This window comes from Leucoraja erinacea, chromosome 6 (genome assembly GCF_028641065.1).
Source record: "Leucoraja erinacea ecotype New England chromosome 6, Leri_hhj_1, whole genome shotgun sequence".
Taxonomy (NCBI): Eukaryota; Metazoa; Chordata; class Chondrichthyes; order Rajiformes; family Rajidae; genus Leucoraja; species Leucoraja erinaceus.
In genome coordinates this window covers 49262282-49285305 of record NC_073382.1, presented here as the reverse complement: position 1 = coordinate 49285305, position 23024 = coordinate 49262282, and the positions used below count along the sequence as shown (strand labels likewise).

Below are 23024 nucleotides of genomic sequence, written 5' to 3'. Positions count from 1 at the left end.
GCCTGCACCGCCATTCATTGTGATCATGGCTGATCATCCACAATCAGTAACCCGTGCCTGTCTTCTCGTCCCTTGATTCTGCCAGCCCCTAGAGCTCTATCTAACTCTCTTTTAAATTCATCCAGTGAATTAGCCTCCACTGTCCTCTGTGGCAGAGAATTCCACAAATTCTTAACTCTCTGGGTGAAAAAGTATTTTCTCATCTCAGTTTTAAATGGCCTCCCCTTTATTCGTAGACTGTGGCCTCTGGTTCTGGTCTCTTCCATCATTGGGAAGTTTGTCTAGTCCTTTTATAATGTTATACGTTTCTATGCACTTCCATACGCCTCTTAAATGCCACTATCGTATCTGCCTCCACCACTACCTCTAGCAGCGTGTACCAGTCCCCCACCAGGATCTTGGTTCCTGATGAATCTTGCTCCTCTATCTCTGCCTAAAAAAACTTGTCCCACACATCTCCATTACACTATCCCCCTCTCACCTTGTGGCAATGCCCTCCAGTGTTGGATATTTCTACACGAAGAGAAAGGTTCTGACTGTCTACCCTACCTACACCTCGCATAATTTTGTATACTTTACTTTAGCAAAACAATGCGAAAACAGGCCCTTCGGCCCACCGAGTCTGTGCCGACCAGTGATCACTCTGTATACTAGCACTGCCCTGCACACTAGGAACAATTTACAATGTGAAGAGGATGCAGGCATGGAGTGTAATAGAGGAGGCAGGCATGTTGTCGGCAAGGTTTTAGTTTGTCAGTATGATTATGTCTGGCTGTGTTTGACTTGTCTGTGGTGCAGGGTCACCCAATTGGACACAAGTTTAGACAGGACTTTGCAAGGTTCACAGGCATTCAAATTCAATGCAAGTATTTTGTTCTCATTCTATTTTTAAATCGCAGCTCTGATACAACTTAATGTCCTCTGAGATAACTCAGCTAGCTGCACTATCTAGGGAGCTACATTCTCTCACTGAAAAGACACAAATCGTTGGAGTAACTCAGCAGGTCAGGCGGCATCCCTGACATTCTGTATCTTCCCCTTTGCTCTACCTATTGTACTTGAGTTCGACGATTGTATTTATGTGGATACAAGGAACTGCAGATGCTAGCTTACAAAGAAAGGCACAGTGTAACTCAGCAGGTCAGGCAGCATGGACAGTGTGAAGAAGGGTCTCGACCCAAAACATCACCTATCCATTTTCTCCAGAGATGTTGCTTGACCTGCTGAGTTACTTCAGTATTTTGTATCTTTCCTTGCTAAGCCACAGTTCCTTGTTTCTACAGTCCCTCGCATTTTTCCTCATCATTATTTCAATAACCCCATGTATCATTCAAAAATAAAGAGGTTCTAATATCAATTCCTAACACCACCATTCATTCATCCACCCCTACCTTTTGGTCTGCAGAGATCTCCCCCGTCGCTGCTTCTACCAGTTGCACACAGTGGCACAGCTGGTAGAGTTGCTGCCTTACGCTGTCAGAGACCCGGGTTCGATCCTGACCTTGGATGCTGTTCGTGTGGAGTTTACACATTGGTTTCATCCGGGTGATCCGGTTCCCACAAGCATCTTGAAGACGTGCGGGTTTGTAGGCAAATCGGCATCTGGAAATTGCCCCTAGTGTGAAGGGAGTGGTTGGGATAGTGAGATATCATACAACTAGTGTGAATGGGTGATTGATGGTCGGGGAGTATTCAGAGGGCTGAAGGGCCTGTTTCCATGCTGTATCTTTCAGTCAATTCAATCATTACATCTAAAGTCTTATAATAATATAATCGCTGCATTTAAAAATGTTAATTAGATTGCCATAGCCGAGTGTCCTGATTTAAGCAATTCCAATATTTATAATACATGGGACATACCTGTTTCCATGCTCTATGTCTCAACCAAACTAAACACAGGTATATTCCTATTAATGATCAATAAATGTGCTAAAATCCAAATCTACATTCCATATTTACCTAATTCCCTTCATTCCAGTTTTGTGCAAGAATCTTTCGACAATCTTTCTTTAGACTTTAGACTGCAGATATATAGCATGAAAACAGGCCCTTCAGTTCACTGAGCCTGTGCTGACCAGCGATCCCCGTACACTAGCAGTATCCTACACACTAGGGACAATTTACAATTTTACAGAAGCCAATTCAAACATGTACGTCTTTGGAGTGTGGAAGGAAACTAGAGCACTGGGAAACAACCCACACAGTCACAGGGAGAACGTACAAACTCCACACAGACAGCACCCATAGTCATGATCGGACCCGTGTCTCTGGCTCTGTAAGGGTACAACCCTACCGCTGCGCTTCTGTGCCGCCCTAATTATGTTAATTTCCCCTTTACCTCTCCTGTTGGGGTACCCTCCACCCAAACCCTAAATACTACCCAGTAAGTTCAGAGGAACGATGGAGTGCCTAATTGATTTTCTGGTTTCTGGGTCTTGTTCACTCAAACACACATTATTGCAGTACTGTACATTTTCTTATGGATCTCTGTTTAAAAACAAAATATCTTAAATTGAACTTTACTGGACTTTAACTTGCACTAAACGTTATTCCCTTTATCCTGGATCTGTACACTGTGGACTGCTCGATTGTAACCATGGCTAGTCTTTGGATAGTCCTTTTCAATGCATGCTATCCACTGTGGATAGCATGCATTGAAAAGGATTTTCACTGTACCTCAGTACACGTGACAAACTCAACTAAACTCAACTAAACTATAGTATTTACAAAACATTCTGCAGGACAACCCTTGTAGAAATCAAATATATAATGAGGTTTTCTGAGAACTCCAGAAAACTTGAAGTTATTATTTAATAAAGCATCTAAAAATAAAATCAGAAGAGGAAGTTCCTAGTGGAAACGTAATGCACATTTTAGACATTTAGAATTATGTTGATTATTTTGAGCATTTTTTACATTTTTTAAAAATGGATTTATTTCATATTTGATAGCGTTTATGATTATTGTTGCTGTTATCATTAGGTATTCTGGAATTCATTAGTATAGCAGTGAGTCTGGTCAGCATTCGTGGTGTCGACAGCGGACTCTACCTTGGAATGAATGAGAAAGGAGAGCTATATGGATCGGTAAGTACAAATTTGTGTTATCAGATAGAGATTGGTTAAGCTTGAAGTGAAGAAAGAGAACTGAACTGTTAATTACAATGTATGCAAACATTTAAGAAGCTGGTTTACAAAGGAGAACATGGATAGGTGACATTTTGGGTCGGAACCCGCCTTCGGTCTGAAGAGTAACTCCAGCATTTTGTGTCGATCTTCAGTATAAACCAGCATCTGTAGTTCCTTCCTACAGAGGTGATTGGTGGGTACAGGTGAAGGGGGGGGGGGGGGGGGGCATTTTGATTAGCAGATGAGTGGTCAGGGCCAGAGATGAAAAGGAGACAAAAAGATGTAAGATATGGAGAGAAGAGGAATGAAACGTGAAGCCGGAGGAGGGGATAGAGGTGGAAGGGGAGTGGGAGAAATGGGGTACAGGGATGAAAAGGGGAGAAAGGGGGAGAGAAAGTAGGAGGAGATTTGTTCAGAAGGGCTTACTTCCCAATAATGGGCAAGGAAACACAAAGAGAACACTAATTAAAGTTCTTTGTACCAAACCCACATGTGATACAAATAGTTTCAAGGCTACATCGTCACATTAAAGACACTGTATCTTTCTTCGTGAGTCTATCTAGGCTCTATTTCAAAATGATCCAGAGTGTTGCTTATAACATAAGCCAACCTTTGTGGGACCACAAAAGCTCCAGTGTCTCATTATGTTGACCTACAGAACTGTGACTTTAAATTGAAAGTACATTACTTTCTTATTGCTCTTCTATTCTTTCCTTTGCTTTTGATGTACAATTCTGCTACACTTACTTTTCTGGTTACAATCTTGTGTTTCTACATTTTTGCATCAGCTTGGCGATTAGTAAAACTCTCCACGCACTTTCATAAGCAAACGAGATATACCCCAAATGTTGGAGTAACTCAGTGGGTCAGGCAACATCTCTGGAGAAAAGGAATAGGTGACGTTTTGGGTTGAAACCCTTCTTCAAACTGAGAGTCAGGGGGAGGGAAACTAAAGATACGAAAAGGTTCGGAACAAGTCAAAGCCAGCCAGTTTGCTCTGCATAATGACACAAGAAAATGCAATTTGAGCTGCCAGATATCCTCCATGAATAATCTGACCTCTCAGTTTAGTTTAGTTTAATTTAGTTTAGTTTAAAGATAGAGTGTGGAAATAGGCTCTTTGGCCCCACCGAGGCCACGTGGGTTTTCTCCAGGTGCTCCGGGTTCTTCCCGCACTCCAAAGACGTACAGGTTTGTACGTTAATTGGCTTTGATAAAATTGTAAATTATCCCTAGTGTGCAGGACAGTGCCAGTATATGGGAATCGCTGGTCAGTGTGGACTCGGCGGGCTGAAGGGCCTGTTTCCATGTTGTATCTCTAAACTAGAAAACAAAACTAAGAAGAAAATATTATTGCGCATCCAGCCAGCCTCCATGATTAATCTGACCTCTTATAGAATACTCCTGATTTATTTAAACTAGACTGACAACCAAATAGCTCACTATAGATGAAACTTTCAAGATGATACCAAATTGAAATTACTTTGTGACTCCAAAGCCAGTCAAGCAATGGCTCTTATTATGCATTATTCAACCTTAACTGATTAATACATTTGGAATACAGTCTGCAATGAGTTATACTGTCTTCAACATCATGTTAATATGGGGCTCCCTATATCCCATTACACTTACAACCTAGTGAGTGGATGCTTTCAGGTAAGATCAAACACCAGGCCCTCTTTTCCTTCCTTCTTCAATGGCTCTTTACACCATGTGTAAGATGCTCTTGTCCTGATTTCACTGTGCATGTTGATGCAGACTCATTGCCTGTATAAACAAGTTAGACTAAATCCTTTTGAACATTGTTAAACAGTCCCTAAACCCCAGTTTTGACAACTTGCCAGATGCAGCCTGATCTATTTATCATTCCCTTTTGTTTTCTATTATCAAGCTAATCTTCAAGCAAAGTTACTAGTTTCCCATTAATTCCATTTACCAGTATAAGCCTCAGACCTGAAGCATTATCTTTTGAAAATCCAAGCAATTATATCTTTGGAATAGCCCTTGCCTACTAATTTATTTACCTCCTCTAAGAATTCCAGTAGATTTGTGAGGCATGACACATTACTTCTAAAACCACACCGGCTGCCACAGATGGTCTAATTGCAGCTGCTGGAAGTCTGAAAACAAAATGTGAAAGTGCCAGAACCATTCAGCAGGTCAGTCAGCATCTGTGGAGAGAGAAAGTCATTTTTTCTTACATTTGCTGAAGGGGTTAATGACCTGAATCATTGACCTTGTTTCCCTGTCCAAGAGTGCTTCATTACATGTTGAATGCGTCTGGCAAGGTATTTCCTCTTGTTCACGAGTTGATTGATTGAAAAATACAGCATGGACAGAGGCCCAACTACCCACCAAGTCCATGCCCATTCTCAATCACTCGTTCACACTAGTTCAATGTTATCCCACTTTCCCATCCACTCCCTACACAATAGGGCAATTTATTCTGTCCCTGAAACTCCCCCCTCACATAATTAGGGTGGCACACTGACGCAGCGATAGAGTTCTTGCCTTACAGCGCTAGGGACCCGGATTCGACCCTGACTACAGATGCTGTCTGTATGGTGTTTGCACGTTCCCAATGTGATTGGATTGGTTTCCTCCTGATGTTCTGGTTTCCTCCCACAGTGCAAAGATGTGCAGTTTTGTAGATAAATTGGCTTCAGTAAAATTTGTAACTTGTCCCTTGTGTGTCGGATAGTGCTGGTGTTACGGGGCATCGCTGCTCGGCGTGGACACGGTGGGCCTAAGGACCTATTTCCACGCTGCATCTCCAAAGTCTAATATCTAACAAACCCAGCCCTGACCCGAAATGTAGCTTACCTCTCCCACCACAGGTGCTGCCTGACCCACTGAGTAACTACAGCACTTTGTGTTTTATTCAAGACTTCAGCATTTGCAGTTCCTTGTGTCCACCAAACCCAACTTCAGACCTGCCACAACGTTTAGCTGGCTGCTGCTGATGCCCAGACAATTATTGATTGGGGAGCAATGCAGCAGTAAGACCATCTCCTGTTAGAAATGGTTAATGGTTAGCAGTTGTGCAGCATTAATGCTAACTTGGTACCATTATGGATTTTCCTCTAAGTAGTCAATGGACTATTTCATTGCGTATTTGTTGCAAATTGAACTGGGCATTGATTTTTGTACAGGGAACATTCCCACAATGACCTTACAATGGCCATTGATGAATCAATGGAAAAGGATCAGGAAAGGCAAAAACAAAACCCTGTAGATACCACAACAGTGCAGCACAGGAACAGGCCCTTCGCCCGCAATGTATGTGTCAAATACGTGATACACGAGAAGGCTGTGAATTAAAATATCTGAATAAAATAAAAGGTGATGCATTTTGGTAAGACTAAAACATGTGCAGGATCTGCACTGTGAACAGTAGAGCTCTGGGGAGCGTTGTAGAGCAGAGAGATCTAGGAGTACAGTTGAATGTGTCACCACAGGTGGATAGATAGAGGGGCTTTTGGCACATAGACGTTTATCAGGCAAAGTTTGAAGAAGGGTTTCGGCCTGAAACGTTGCCTATTTCCTTCGCTCCATAGATGCTGCTGCACCCGCTGAGTTTCTCCAGCATTTTTGTCTACCGACTGATTGTAGAAGTTGGGAAGTCATGTTGCAGTTATATAAGACATTGGCGAGGCCGCATTTAGAGTATTGTGTTGAATTCTGGGCACAATGTTGTAGGAAAGATGTTGTCAAGCTGGGAGGGGGACAGACGAGATTTATGAGAATGTTGCCAGGACTCGAATGCCTGAGCTATAGCGAGAGGTTGAGCAGGCTGGGAATCTATTTCTTGGAGGGCAGGAGAATGTGGGATGGTCTTATAGAGGTGTACAAAATCATGAGAGGGAAAGATCAGGAAAAGATACAGCAGAGTCTCTTGCCCAGAGTAGGGGAATTGAGAACCAGAGGACATAGGTTTAAGGTGAGGGGGGGTGAACCCCGTGAACTCTGTACACTAACACTATCCTACATACATGAGGGACAATTTACAGTTCTTACCAAAGTCAATTAATGTACAAACCTTTGTCTTTGGAGTGTGGGAGGAAACCAGAGCACCCAGGTACAAACTCTGTACAGACTGCTTCTGTAGTCAGGATCGAACCCGGGTCTCTGGAGCTGTAAGGCAGCTATACCACCAGTGTGCCACCTTGCGGCCCAGTTAATGGCCATTCTGATAATAGGTCATAATCCAGAAACATTTTCTCATTCTGAAGAGAGAAACTAAGTCCATGGGAGGCAGAGAGAGAGAGAGAGAGAGAAGAAAAAATGACAGAAGAAAAGAAAGCAAAGATCTCCAAAATTCCTGGAGAATAAGTAAGGGCAAAAGAGAGAGTTGCAAAAAGACAGTTGCACTCAGAGACACTGAACACTGTGTATGTGAGATTGTACATTGAAAGTGGATGAGCAAAAAGCAGATATTTGTAAAACACATTGAACTTCAAGCATTGATTTCCCAGTTTCTGACTGGAAATGTAATTGCTCCCTGATGAGGAAGAAAATGTCAAACATCCTCCCAGGATCCTATAAAAATATTTCTCAAGCCTTTCACTTCAATCCTCTTTTGTGTTTAATGCATAACGTAGAAATAAATTGATCATGGACTATTAAATACATTTTTTGTTACAAAAACCATGTCCCATGTATTATAAATATTGGAATTGCTTAAATCAGGATACCCGGCTATGGCAAACTAATTAAAATTTTTAAATGCAGCGATTATATTATTATAAGACTTTAGATGTAATGATTGAATTGACTGAAAGATACAGCATGGAAACAGGCCCTTCGGCCCATCAAGTCCACGCTGACCATCAATCACCCGTCCGCACTTGTTCCATGTTATCCCACTTTCTCATCCACTCCCTACACATTAGGGACAATTTACAGAGGACCGATTAACCTACAAAACCCACACATCTTTGGGATGTGGGAGGAAACCGGAGCAACTGGAGGAAACCCACGAGGTCACAGGGAGAGCGTGCAAACTGGACAACACACAGACAGCACCCGAGGTCAGGATCGAACCCGGGTCTCTGGCTTTGTGAAGCAGCAGCTCTACCAGCTGCGGTGCTTATAAGACTATAAAAATACTTCAGGATTAGCACATTGGGGAGAAATTGAAGTGAGATGCATTGCTGTTAATTGCAACCTGAGTGTTTGGGTGTTTTGGGAAGGGAGGCTTGCAGGAGTTGGAGTGGTGAGTAGGATAGTGAACTGTTCATTGACCAAACAGCAGATTGAAGTAAAATAACTGTATATCCATTGAGTGAGCTATCTAAATTCTCTTTGTTTACACAATCCATGCATACTAGCCCCTGTCCCACTTAGGTGACCTTGCATGCCAACCAAAAAAAATCAAGGTCGAGATGACCTGCAACCTCCTACCACCTCCCATGCATATGTTGAAAACCTTCCTCGACTATGAAGAAAACCGGCTTATCGATTTTTAAAACAGCAACCTATTTTTAGTCGAGGCTGGTTTTAAACATGATGAAAAAATAGCAGCAACCTAGATGAAGCCTCAAGAGTCAAGAGTCAATTTAATTGTCATTTGGACCCCTGGAGGTCCAAACGAAATGCCTTTTCTGCAGCCATACATTACACACAAATAGACCCCAGACACAACATAATTACATTTAACATAAACATCCATCACATAGCTGTGATGGAAGGCCAAATAAACTTCTCTCTCCACTGCACCCCCCCCCCCCCCCCCCGATGTCAGAGTCAAAGTCATAGCCCCCCGGCTGGCGATGGCGATTGTCCCGCGGCCATTAAAGCCACGCCGGGTGGTGCGAGGTCGCACACCGGGTCTTGATGTTGGAGCCCCCGGTGTGCGCTCGCAGAGTCCGCGGCCATTCCAGCCGCGCGGGGCAGTGGTGTCAGGCCCCGCTCCAGGAGCTCTTCGACCCCGCAACTGGGGCGGGAGAAGTCGCCGCCGCCGCAGAAGCCCCGAAAAGCGGTCTCCCCCCAGGGAGCCGTGGGCTCCCGGCGCCGTCGTCCACAGACCTGTAGAGAGCCTCCGACTCTCCGGCAGCAGCAGCAGCAGCAGCAGCAGCAGCAGCAGCAGCAACAGCATCAGCAGCAGCAGCGCTCCTCCACCGCTCCGGACTCGGCCAGCTCCGCGACGGCAACGGTGAGTCGACACCTGAGTCCCCGGTCTCTTCCTGTTGGAGGCCGCTCCTCGTTGCGGTCTCAACGACGACTGAGACCCGACGAGAAAAGGTCGGGTCTCCAGTGCAGGGAGAGATTCAAAAAGTTTCCCCCCCCCTCCCACACACACACACCCCCCCACACACACACCCCAACATAAAATAACAAACACTCGACCACGCAGAAACCACTTTCGATCATTAGGGAGAGTGACCAAAACCTCTGGTGACCTCATGGAAACCTTGGGTGGTGGGCAAGGTCACCAGACGTTGCTGTTTAGGTCTCCTAAGTGGGACAGGGGCTTAATTTTACTTTATTTTAGAGATACAGCACAGAAAAGGCCGTTCAGTCCACCGAATCTGCGCCGACCAGCTATCACCCCGTACACTAGCTCTATTCTACACACTAGGGAGAATTTACAATTTTTACTGAAGCCAATTAACCTACAAACCGACACGTCTTTGGAGGGTGGGAGGAAACTGGAGCAGTGGGAAAAAACCCATGAGAGAGAGAAACTATGTCCACGAGAGGTAGAGAGAGAGAGAGAGAGGGAAAATGTGCAAACTCTGCGCAGACAGCACCCAAAGTCAGAATCGAACCCGGGTTCCTGGCACTGTAAAGCAGCAGATCTACCGCTGCAACCCAGCTTATGTGAAGCTTTCAATATGGTTAGGGCATGTAGCTTTATGCATTTTTTACATTTACTTCTCCAAGCACCTTTCCTAGTGAATGCAGATAAAAAGTAAATTAATTTCTAATAAAATATTTAGCTGTTGCTGCAGTGCTTGGAGAATCTGAAGAATTCCAATCCAATTGCATAATGTAATTCCATTCCCTAAAGTAACCTCCGCTGTTGGAACTGGGCTAATAGACTTTGTTCGTGAATAGGTGCAGCACAGGTTATTTTTACTCTGGATGGGTGCACATATTTTAAATGGGATTTATTTTATGGGTGCAGGTGGCAGAAGCAAGCACTTTGGTTGCCTCGGAGATGGGGTGAGGGGCGGGGGTGGTTTCAGAGTCTTCTGCTGAACCTGATGTGTGTGCATTCATCTAATGCATTGTCTGTTCAAGTGTATCACATCCTGAACCCTCACACAATAAATGCCACCTTCTGGATCCTTAAAACATTACAACAAAAGTATGAATTGAAACCGCAAAACAAATCTCCCCTGCTCAGGTGTGCTGGCAAGGTTCTTATATGTTTGTACTTAAGACAAAAATCAGTGGAGTTGCAGGTATTGAAGTTGGCTTTCAAAGGATGTGGCACGAAATAGATCACTTACAGATATGGGCAGAGAGATGGCAGATGGAGTTTAATTGACAAGTGTGAGGTGTGGCACTTTTGGAGCTCAAATGTAAGGGTATACAGTTATTGGCAAGATCTTTAAGAGCATTAATGTACTGAGAGATATTGGAGTCCAGAATAACATTTATTGTAAATAGCCAACAAGATTACTGCTACAAAAAGTGTTACTTTGTGTTTGCTAACACCAATTGGGACATTTTACTGATTGAAAGCACATTAGTAGTTTTGGTGGGAAAAAAAGACACAAAGTATAGGGCGGCACAATGGTGCTGCTGCCTTACAAAGCCAGAGACCCTGGTTCGATCCTGACCTCGGGCATTGTCTGTGTGGTGTTTGTACATTCTTCCTGTGACTGCGTGGGTTTCCTCCGACTGTTTGGTTTCCTCCCACATCCCAAAGACATGTGGGTTTGTAGGTTAATTGGACTCTGCAAATCGCCCCTTGTGTTTAGGGAGTGGATGGGAAAATGGGATAACAGAACTAGTGTGAATGGGTGATCGGTGGCCAACATGGACTCAGTGGGCCGAAGGGCCTCTTTCCATGCTGCATCTCTAGAGTAAAGTTAAGTAAACTAAACTCAGTGGGTTAGATAGCATCTCTGGCGAATGTGGATAGGTGACTATTTATGTCAGTACCCTTCTTCAGACTGATTGTAGGGGGGCAGAGATAACGGTGCGGGCAGAACAAAGCCTGGAAAGTAATAGGTGGATACAGGTGAGGGGTTATTTTTGGATAGGTAGTTGGTTGGACAAAGGCCAGAGATAAAGAGACAAAACATGTGAGATAAGAATAGCAGAGGGGCAAATTGTGAAGCCGGAACAAGGAATATAGACGGAAGGGGACAGGGGAAGGGGGAAGAGGACAAATGGGTGTGTACCAGAAGGGCACAAGGAAGGGGATGGGGAAGTTTATTAGTAGGTTAGTCGCCTGAAATTGGAGAATTCATCCCACATACCATTAGATTGTAAGCTATCCAAGCCAAATATGAGATTTTTGGTTTAGGTCTAGGATGAGGTTTAGGTTTAAGTTTATTATTGTCACATGTACTCAGTTACAGTGGAAAGCTTTGTTTTGGATACTATCCGTTCAAATCAGATAATACTATACATAGATACAATCAAGCCAAACTCAAGTACAACATGTGGTGCGATAGGGAAGATGCAGTGCTCGATATAGTTCTCAGGGTGATACAGCCCCTGTTATGTGCAAATAAACTACAGCAAAATGTTTCTTCTCAATATAATAATATGTTTCTTCTCAATATACATGGGTTTTTTTTTTCTATGTGCAACTTTTTAACCTTGGCTGCACTTATTAATTCCAGCATGCAGTTCATGCAAAGTTAAAGCTCGCAGATTGGGGGAAAAACATATATACCGAGAGGTTTTGTAACTTTTTCGGGCGCCTCTATGGCCACTCTTTTGTGTACTTTATATTTAAAAACAAAGAATTACGCTGAACCTAGGGGCAAGTGACAATAAAGTATCATCATCTTCAGCACTCTTATAGTGTGTCACAAATGGACATTTCCCAGGCAGTGTCTTACAACAAAGGATATTGTTTTTGACATAATTCACATTATGGGGTGAAAAGATATTAAAATCGATCTTGTACCTTGTCCAGGTATCAGGCTGTGAATTAACGCCTCCACAGGAAAGCAGTGTGGAATCTAATTAAATGTCCCATTGCTATCAGATATCATGCAGTTTCCCACATCGGTGATTACCTCTCAGTTATGATAAGGCAATTAAAACATGAATTTCTTATTTCCACTTTGTGAGCACTTTGTTTGCGACAATAACGTGGCCGGTACAACAATTGGGCAAAATCTTGTGGCTACCTGACCAGTTTACTTCCAATACATGGATGCAGCAGTCTGTGTTTTCATAAATATAAAATGAAGGAATAGATGAAGGTATAGATAGGATAGACAATGGCATAAATATAGTAGACAGTCAGACCCTTTTTCCCAGCGTGGAAATGTCAAAGAGCACAGGGCATAGCTATAATGGTTCAATGGTTTGTTGGTGCTTTATTCTCACATATACCGAGGTACAGTGTCATAGTCATAAAGTGTGGAAACAGGCCGGCACCGACCAACATGTCCCATCTGCACTAGTCCCACTTGCTTGTGTTTGGCCCATATCTCTCGAAACCTATCCTATCCATGTCCCTGTCTAAATATTTCTGAAATATTGCGATAGTATCTGCCTCAACTATCTCCTCTGGCAGCTCGATCCATACACCCACCACCCTTTGAATGAAAAAGTTACCCCTCGGGTTCCTATTAAATCGTTGCCCCCCTCACCTTAAACCTATGTCCCCTGGTTCTTGATTCCCCTACTCTGGGCATCCACCCGATCTATTCCTCTCATGATTTTGCACACCTCTATGAGATTACCCCTTACCCTCTCGTGCTTCAAGGAATAGAGTCCTAGCCTGCTCAATCTCTCGCTATAGCTCTGGCCCTCTGTCCTGGCAACATCCTAGTAAAAACAGTGAATTTTCTTTGTTTCACTGATGTGCGTTTCCAGTGAGGATTTCGTCTGTGTCACTATTCATATGATCTTACTCCCTGCAGAGGGTACAGAAGCTAGTTTAAATTAGTTTCATGTTTCCTGTGGAGCTATGAGCAAGAACATAGCACAAGAGCGATGTTTTACAACTGAAGTTGAAATAGACTCAGTTCACCAGGAACAACCCTCTCCGGTGAAATGCTGGGAGAGCGAGTGAATGAATAAAGTGACCAAGATTCCACACATTTCACAATTTAGCTTGGCATAACAATAAAAAGAAAGGGCAGCATAGTGGGACAGCGTGGAGTTGTTGCCTTACAGTGCCAGAGACCCGTGTTCGATCCTGGCTACGGATGATGTTTGTACGGATCAGATCCATGTAGAAACAAGGAACTGCATACGCTGGTTTACAACAAAGGACGCATGGTGCTGGAGTATCTCAGCGTGTCAGGCAGCATCTATGGAGAACATGGATAGCTAGCTGATGTTTTGGGCTAGGACCCTTCTTCAGACTGGAGGAAAGTGTCAAGTGCATAAGTTATAGGAGCAGAATTAGGCTGCGCCCAGTTTACTCTACCATTCATTCATGTATCCATGGACTGGATGAGGTGGTGAAGTGTAATTCAATCCTGATAAGTAACAGTAATGCAAATGGGGAGGGCAAACTGAGCATGGTTACACACAGTGAATGATGAGTGCTGAAAAGGAAAGGGATCTTAGACGTCACATCTGCAGATCTCTGAATGTAGGTAAGGTATTAAGAAGGCATTTTGTGACGCTTGCTATTATTGACTTAAACTCAGAATGCAAGTACAAGGAGATTGTGGTAGAACTGATTAATTATTTAGAGAAACCTCAGATAGAATACTGCGTTCAGTTCAGATTACTACACTACAGGAAGCCTTTAGATATTAGAGAGATACAGCGCGGAAACAGGCCATTTGGCCCACCGAGTCTGTGCCGACCATCAATCACCCTGTACACTAGCACTAGTATTTCCGTACTGTATCTAAAGTCTAAAGCCTTCCTGCAGTGTCGTAATCTGAACTGAACCACACACTAGGGACAATTTACATTTTTTTACCAAAGTCAATTAACCTACAAACCCGCACGTCTTTGGAGTGTGGGGGGACACCCAGAGAAAACCCACGCAGCCATAGGGAGAATGTACAAACTCTGTACAGACAGCATCAGTAATCAGCATTGAACCGGGGTTTCCAATGCTGTAAGGCAGCAACTCTCCCGTTGCACCATTGAGCTGCCATCCCATCAGAGATATGCTTAGATATGGCAATACTTTACAGGACTGTTTGTATGAAAAGAATTCCGCTGTGTGTGACAAAGACGTACAGGTTTGTAGGTTAATTGGTTTCTGTGAATTGCCCCCAGTGTGCAGCATAGGCTTGCTCTGGTTGCTCAACACTTTAACTCCCCCTCCCATTCCCACACTGACCTTCCTGTCCTGGGTCTTCTCCATTGTCAGAGTGAGGCCCAGCACAAATTGGAGGTACAGCATCTCATATTTTGCTTGGGTAGCTTACACCCCAGCAGTATGAACAATGACCCTTAAACTTCAAGTAGTCCTTGCTTTCCCTCTCTCTCCATCCCCTCCCCCTTCCCAGTCTCATTATCTCGGACTACATTCTATCCTTGTCCGCTCACTCCCCTGACATCAGTCTGAAGAAGGGTCTCGACCTGAAACATGGCCCATTCCTTCTCTCCAGACATGTTGCCGGTCCCACTGAGTAACTCCAGCATTTTGTGTCCATCTTCAATGTAAACCAGCATCTACAGCTCTTTCTTACACGGATAGAATTAGTCTAAGGATTCTATCTTACACACTAAGGGCAATTTCCAAAAGCCAATTGACCTACAAACCTGTACGTCTTTGGAGTGTGGAAGGAGACCGGAGCTCCCGGAGAAAACCCACGCGGTCACGGGGAGAATATACAAACTCCGCATAGACAGCACCCATAGTCAGGATCAAAACCGGGTCTCTGGCGTTGTAAGGTAGCAACTCTACCGCTGTGCAATTGTGCCACCACGGTGAATTGCCACGTTTGCAAGAGCTGTAAAGATGACATTACCGATGAAGACGGCAGCCCTGAAGTAATTGGTTTGCAAAAAAATACTTTGCGGCAATAAATGTCTTGAAACAAAGCACATGCATGTAGCAATATATTTCAGAAGAAATGAACATCATGGAAAACTTTATTCATGACTGTACTTTGAATAAAACAGTGCAGCTGCAAAACATATTCAGATTTTTATTAAGTTCCTTGCAGTAAATCAGGTGATCATTCAAATTGTTACTGTTTAAAAAGGCTGAAGTATCTGATGACCTTTTTTATTGCTGGGAATGTATGGCACACAAAGTGAGATGTTAATCTCAATCCCATCTGTAATCATACACTAATTGTAACCCAAAACTGAAATTCCTTACTATCAATAAATAAAATTAAGCAAAACCAGTAGCAGTTGCGAAAAAGACACACATGAGTTCCATGTACGGCCCAGTGGCATGGTGGTTGCCTCACAGTGCTAGAGACCCAAGATTGATCCAGACTATGGGTGCTGTCGATACGGAGCTTGTACGTTCTACCCATGACCTGTGTATGTTTTCGTCGGGTGCTCCAGTTTCCTTCCACACACAAGTTTGTACGCTAATTGGCTTGGTAGAAAATTGTAGGGAAAATTGTAAATTGGCCCTACTGTGTGTAGGAAAGAGTTCCCACAGTAGATGCACGATACACTAAGGTAAACGCACGGGCCACTACGTTCTTACAACGAGTTAAAATGTTTCAATTCTTAACCACAAGAGTAAATTTGACTCATGAAAAACTTTAAACATGTTTGATTTTTTTCAAGAGTTGACAAGTTTCACGGGTACCTGCCGTTAGCGCCACGAGTCTCTAAGTTGCGTCCACGAGTTCCGACGTTACAGCTATGTTAATCGTACGTTATTACCATGAGTTTTAACTCGGGGTACCTTGTGTGTCAACTTGTACCGTGAGACAGGGGTTTTAGTGTGCGGGGTTCCCTGGTTGGCGCGGACTTGGTGGTCCGAAGGGCCTGTTTCCACGCTGTATCTCTAAACCAGTGGTTCCCAACCTTTTTTTGGCCATGCCCCACCTAATCACCTCTAAAATCCTGATGCCCCCCCCCCCCTTGCTTTCCCTTGAGAGAAAACGGAGGAAATAGATATTATAAGGGTAACTTAGCAAAAGCTCTTTGAATCGCATTTCGAAATCCAATTCAATAAATCAGGTTCTCCCATGACCTCGCGCTCTTCGTACGACGTGCATGAAGAGCGATGGCGCGGTGATTATGTAATAACTACACAATAAAGCCATTTTTTACCCCAAAAAAATTATTTACTCAAAATAACATCTGAAACATAAACTACATATGTTTACCTGATGGAAAATCCAAAAAAATAAAAATTGAAAATTTGGACCCAGGCCTCCTCAGTCGCGCTCAATTGCCCCCCTTAAAAATCAAATTGCCTCCCTGTGGGGCGTACGCCCCACGTTGGGAACCACTGCTCTAAACTAAAGTAAACATAAACAAAACTAAACTAAAATAAACCCTGTTCCCTGTGTAGTTCTCTTGGTTCTAGTCCATTATTTAGAAAGCTGGTAACCTATGATTTCAGTTGGAAGTAAGGAAATTGAGCTCCTGTTTTACGCCGCCCACCAGCGGGCTGCAGCCGTCGCCTTACCTGAGTCCCAGGCTCAGCACTGGGCCTGAAGTCTCCCCGCTGCCGACTCTCACACCACGTGGTCTGCTGTGCTGTGCTGTGCTCCTCTCCAACACAGGGAACCTCAGTGGGTGTTCCACTAGGTCTTCCCCTTCCCCCTTGTATCATGTGACCCCAGCTCCTCCCCACCCACACTATAGTCCTCATACCCCCCTCCTGCCTGGCCACCCACCACCCCCTACCAGACATTGCCTCGGCCTCCGTCCACTCACCTGCCTTCCTCCGGCCCCAACCCACATCCTTGCCGTGTGTTCAATATCCAACTGTTTCTTCCTTGACTGCAGAACCAACCAATCCCTGTCTACCGATACTCTCCTCCGCCTAGCGGAGTTGGTCCTTACCCTCAACAACTTTTCCTTTAACTCCTCCCATTTCCTCCAAATCCAAGGGGTAGTTACGGGCACGCGAATGGGCCCCAGCTATGCCTGCCTCTTTGTAGGTATGTCGACCAATTCTTGTTCGAGGCGTACCGTGGCCCTATCCCCAAACTCTACCTCCACTGCATTGATGACTGCACTGGTGCTACCTCCTGCACCCATGCCGAACTTACTGACTTCATCCATTTCACCACGAACTTCCATCCGGCACTCAAATTCACCTGGACCATTTCCGACATCTCCCTACCGTTTCCAGACCTCACTATCTCCATCGCAGGTAACAGACTGCTGACCCACATAGAACATAGAAGAGTACAGCACAAGAACAGGCTCTTTGGCTCACAATGTTTGGGCAAACATGATGCAAAGACCATCTCTTATCTGCCTGCACATAGCCTGGGGTTTGTCTGGAACAGGCACTGCACATAGTACCTAGAACGTGGACTGGACTCTGAAAATGGTTTCATGTGTGTAGGATAGTGCTGGTGTACAGGGTGATCACTAGTCTGCGTGAATTTGGTGGGCTGAAGGGCCTGCTTCGACTGTATGTCAAAAGTTTAAAGTCTAAAGATGCTGCCTGTCCCGCTGAGTTGCTACAGCATTTTGTGTCTATTTTCAGTATAAACCAGCAGCTGCAGCTTATTTGCGCCACTATTTTGATGCATTAATTTTGATCAAATTCTTCAATATCTTTGTTCAGACGGAGATCTGATGGGAGCAGAAGAGGACCATTTGTCACCAAGTTGTTTTGGAGTTGAAGTGCAGGGCAGAGATATAGAGAAATAAAAACACAAGTGCAGGAGTAACTCGGCAGGTCAGGCAGCATCTTTGGAGAACATGGATAGCTGACATTTTGGGTCGGGACCCTTCTTTAATAGAGCACTTCACAACTTGCCTAGTCTTTCTCTTGGGGCAATGTCTGCTCTCTGGAATTTGTTGAATAACTAGTTAAAAGTTTAGAGAATGCTGGAGAAACTCAGCGGGTGCAGCAGCATCTGTGGAGCGAAGGAAATAGGCAACATTTCGTTGCCTATTTCCTTCGCTCCATAGATGCTGCTGCACCCGCTGAGTTTCTCCAGCATTTTTGTGTACCTTCAATTTTCCAGCATCTGCAGTTCCTTCTTAACCACTATGAGTTTAGAGATACAACATGGAAACAGGCCTCTCGAGCCATGAGTCCACGCCAGCGATCTATGTTATCCCACTTTCTCATCCACTACCCACACACAAGGGGCAATTTACACAGGGCCAATTAACCTACAAACCTGCACGTCTTTGGGATGTGGGAGGAAACTGGAGCACCCAGAAGACGCCCATGCTGGTCACTGGGAGAATGTGCAAACTCCACACAGACAGCAACCTAGGTCAGACTCAAACCCGGTTCTCTGGCACTGTGAGGCAGCAGCTCCACCCGCTGTACCACTCTGCTGCCCTGTTATCTTATGCAATTCAGTTCATCTGTTGCTTTTGACAGCATTTATTAACAAACCAAAAACACAAAAGCAAAACGAGCGTGATTTAATTAAAAAATATTGCTTGTGATTTTGATTAATTCAACGCTTCATCATATCAGACACCTCGGAGTTGTAAGTACAGGAACTCTGGAGTTGTTCTGAAAGTAATGCTAATAATAGCAACTGGATTACAGCATAATCTGTATCTGATTATTTACACAGTTCCAGATGTACAAATTTTGCACATAGTTTGTATTATTTTATCAGCAATGTCCCCGCAATGGAGATATCATGATTGAAAAACATTATACTTGTGCGGCATTTCACAAAATCTAAGATGTTCCAAATAAAAATCTTCAACTATTTTGGTAAAGATATTTCTGGTTTAAAGTAAACAAAAGCAATGAATGCACAAGAATGGCCAAGTTTTCATATGGAACTAAAGAATGTTATTACAAAGTTCATAAATTCATGTCATAGGAGCAGAATTAGATCATTTGGCCCATCAATACTCCATCATTCAATCATGACTGGTCTATCTTTCTCTCTCAACCCAATTCTCCTGCCTTCTCCCCATAATCCCTGACACCCTTACTAATCAAAAGCCAGGGAATTAGCATTTGGCCCTCTGAGTAAGTGTTTAAATTACAAGCTGCATTTTATATCTGAAAAATACAATTTTACGAGCGCAATAGCTGAGTAAAACAATGATTATTGATCATTTCAACTGGACTTCAAATTGAATTTATTTTTTCAGTTGCTCATCCGTCTTGAAAATTTAAAAAATGATTTGTTTTTTTATCAGCATTGGGAATGTTATTGATACATGAGATATAACCCATCAATTTAAAGGCACAAGGTGCTGGGGTAACTCAGCAGGTCAGGTGGCGAGCATGGATGGGTGCCGTTTCATGTCAGAACCCTTCTACAGACTAATTATAGGAGTTACTCCAGCATTTTGTGTTTTTCCTTGGTAAACCAGCATCTGCAGTTCCTTGTTTCTACCAGGTGCTGGTGTAATGCAGTGGGTCAGGCAACATGCCTGGGGAACATGGACAGGTGACATTTCGAGATGGGACCCTTCTTCAGACCCAAAACGTCACCTATCCATGTTCTCCAGGGATGCTGCCTAACCCATGGAGTTACTCAGACTTTGGGTCTTTTTTTTTGGGCTAGCATCTACAGTTTCTTGTTTCCTTATTCTAACCCATCCATATATCCTGTTTCAATTTTCATTTGAGCAATGCCGAATCAGGCTATTAAACACAGCAACCTCCAAATATGATTTGCACTATATAGACTTGGGGACATTATTTTTGACTTTTCACCATTATTGTGTATCTATTTGTTGTTTTGCTTTTTAAAAATATATATATACGAGACTTTTTTTTGTTTATTATGGGTTTTACAGAGTAACATGTTTCTATATCTGTTGTGGTGCTGCAAGTAAGAATTTATTTTTTCTGTTTCGGGACATATGTCAATAAAACACCCTTGACTCTTAACTAACTTCATAGTTTGCAAATTCATGTCCGTACTTCTTCAAATGTGACCCTACACCATAGGCTTCCTTGATGAAAGAGGCAGATAAAATTGTGGCAGGTTTCACTCTACATTTCTGGCACAAGGCACTGCATAAGGAGAGGCAGGGATGTGCAGAGGAATTTAAATGACTACCTTTGGAGATACAGGTCTTTGAAAACACAGACCTCCAGATTCAGGTCACAGATTCCCACCGCTTGCCAACCTCCAACGGAATCGCACCACTTGCCACATCTTCCCATCTCCTCCCCTGTCTGCTTTCAGTTCCCTCCGTAACTCCCTGGTCAATTCGTCCCTTCCCATCCGAAGCACCCGCTCTCCGGGCATTTTCCCTTGCAACCGCAAGAAATGCGACTCTTGTCGCTTTACCTCCCCCCTTGACTCCATTCAAGGACCCAAGCAGTCTTTCCAGGTGTGGCAGAGGTTCACCTGCACCTCCTCCAACCTTATCTATTGCATCCACTGCTCTAGGTGTCAGTTGCTCTACAACGGTGAGACCAAGCGTAGGCTTGGCGATTGCTTCGCCGAACACCTCCGCTTGGTTCACAATAACTAACCTGATCTCCCGGGGGCTCAGCACTTCCCATTCCAAATCTGACCTTTCTGTCCTCGGCCTTCTCCATGGCCAGAGTGAGGACCATCGTAAATTGGAGGAGCAGCACCTCATATTTCGCTTGGGCAGTTTGCACCCCAGCCGTATGAACATTGACTTCTCTAATTTCAGGTTGTCCTTACTTTCTCCTCCCCTTCTCAGCTCCCCCTCAGCCCTCTGGCTCCACCTCTTCCTTTCTTCCTCCCCCCCCCCCACCCCCCCCCTCCCCAACCTCACATCAGTCTGAAGAAGGGTCTCGACCCGAAACGTTGCCTATTTCCTTCGCTCCATAGATGCTGCCTCATCCGCTGAGTTTCTCCAGCATTTTTGTCTACCTCCAGATTCTGGGACCATTTCTTCCCAGCTGTTATTAGACAACTGAACCATCTTATCACCAACTAGAGAGCGGCCCTGAGCTATCATCCACCTCATTGGAGACCCTCAGACTATATTTAATCGGACTTTTGAGGATGCACTACACATTATTCCCTTTATCCTGTAACTGTACACTGTGGACAGCTCAATTTTAATCATGTATAGTCTTTCCGCTGACTGGATAGCACACAACAAAGAGCTTTTCACTGTACTTCGGTACACGTGACAATGAACTAAACTAAACTGAAAACTTGGGAATAATTTTAAAGGGGCCATATCGGAATCTCATTAAAGGGCTCATAAAGGAATCACATTTTGCTGTTCATATTTATAAAGTTAATTTTTAATAATCCAGGAAATGGCCACATTTGGAGAAGAAGAAATGGGGGCAGAATCCCCAGCAAGTAACCACTGAGTTAAAAAAACCTTACATATCACTTTGATTTTAATGTTAATTGGTTTGATTCAATAGCCAAAATAAACTTGAAGTAAAATGCAGGCACAAGAAACCCAGATGCTGGAATCTTGAACAGAAGTGCTGGAGATCCTCAGCTGGTCAGACAGCATCTGCGGAGGGAACGGAGGGAACAAGGTTCCAGCTCAGAGCCCTTTTTCAGATTGAAGTGAAATGCAGATACCAGGAACTGCAAATGCTGGTTTACAGAATAATGAAAGGCATAGATAGAGTGGATGTGGAAAGGATGTTTCCACTGGTGGGAGAGTCTAGGACCAGAGGTCATAGCCTCAGAATTAAGGGGTGCTCTTTTAAAAAGGAGGAATTTCTTTAGCCAGAGGGTAGTTAATCTGTGGAACTCATTGCCACAGAGGGTTGCGGAGGCCAAGTCAGTGGATATTTTTAAGGCAGAGATAGACAACTTCTTAATTGGAGGTACACAAAAAAGCTGGAGAAATTCAGCGGGTGCAGCAGCATCTATGGAGCGAAGGAAATAGGCAACGTTTCGGCCCGAAACGTTGCCTATTTCCTTCGCTCCATAGAAGCTGCTGCACCCGCTGAGTTTCTCCAGCTTTTTTGTGTACCTTCGATTCTCCAGCATCTGCAGTTCCTTCTTAAACAACTTCTTAATTGGAATGGGTGTCAATGGTTATGGGGAGAAGGCAGGTAAATGGGATTAGGAGGCAGAGATCAGTGGTTCATTAGACGATGGGCCGAATAGTCTAATTCTATTGCCATAACTTGTGAATGTGTTATAAAAAAAAACACAACGACAATAAACATGACACTAAACTAAACTAAACTAAACTAAACTAAACGTGGACAGGCACATACTATGTGTTTACATTGAAATGTGCTAAATGTTTGAGCTAGGGCGAGTATCTCCATTGGCAACCTTCCTCCCTTCCCAGGGAATGTCCCTGGAGAGAGGAGGCAGCAGCTGAACCCAACAATCAGTGAGAACAATATAAAGCTTAGAGCTTCTTCGGATGACTGTTGTCTGATACTGTTTGGCAATTTAGGAAATATTTTAATGCAAATATGCTGTTGGTATCCAGCGAAAGAATGGGTTGATGGATTTCTTGCTATGACTGTGGGAATCATTTCCAAGTGATTGCAAAATCATTAGAGGCTCCACCATATTTTTATCCCAATAATAAAGTAAAAATCTGATGAAATTTACAATTTGCTCTACCAAGTATGTAGTTTAGTTTAGTTTGGCAATACAGCGTGGAAATGTGCCCTTCCGGCCCACCGAGTCTATGCCGCCGAGTCTACCCGTGTAGCTTAGTTTATTGTCCCGTGTACCGTGAAAAGCTTTTGGTGTCAGCGGAAAGACTATACAT

General features: G+C 43.8%; 1 protein-coding gene across 3 annotated transcripts in view; it reads left to right on the top strand.

The window, feature by feature from the left end:
- Positions 1–23024, top strand: part of LOC129698093 (fibroblast growth factor 9) — a 63361-nt gene that overhangs the window by 39238 nt on the left and 1099 nt on the right. For all 3 annotated transcript variants that reach the window (XM_055636968.1, XM_055636970.1, XM_055636969.1), the window contains exon 3: positions 2983–3086. In XM_055636968.1, coding sequence (XP_055492943.1) covers positions 2983–3086 — 104 coding nt within the window. The remainder of the gene's footprint in view (positions 1–2982; positions 3087–23024) is intronic.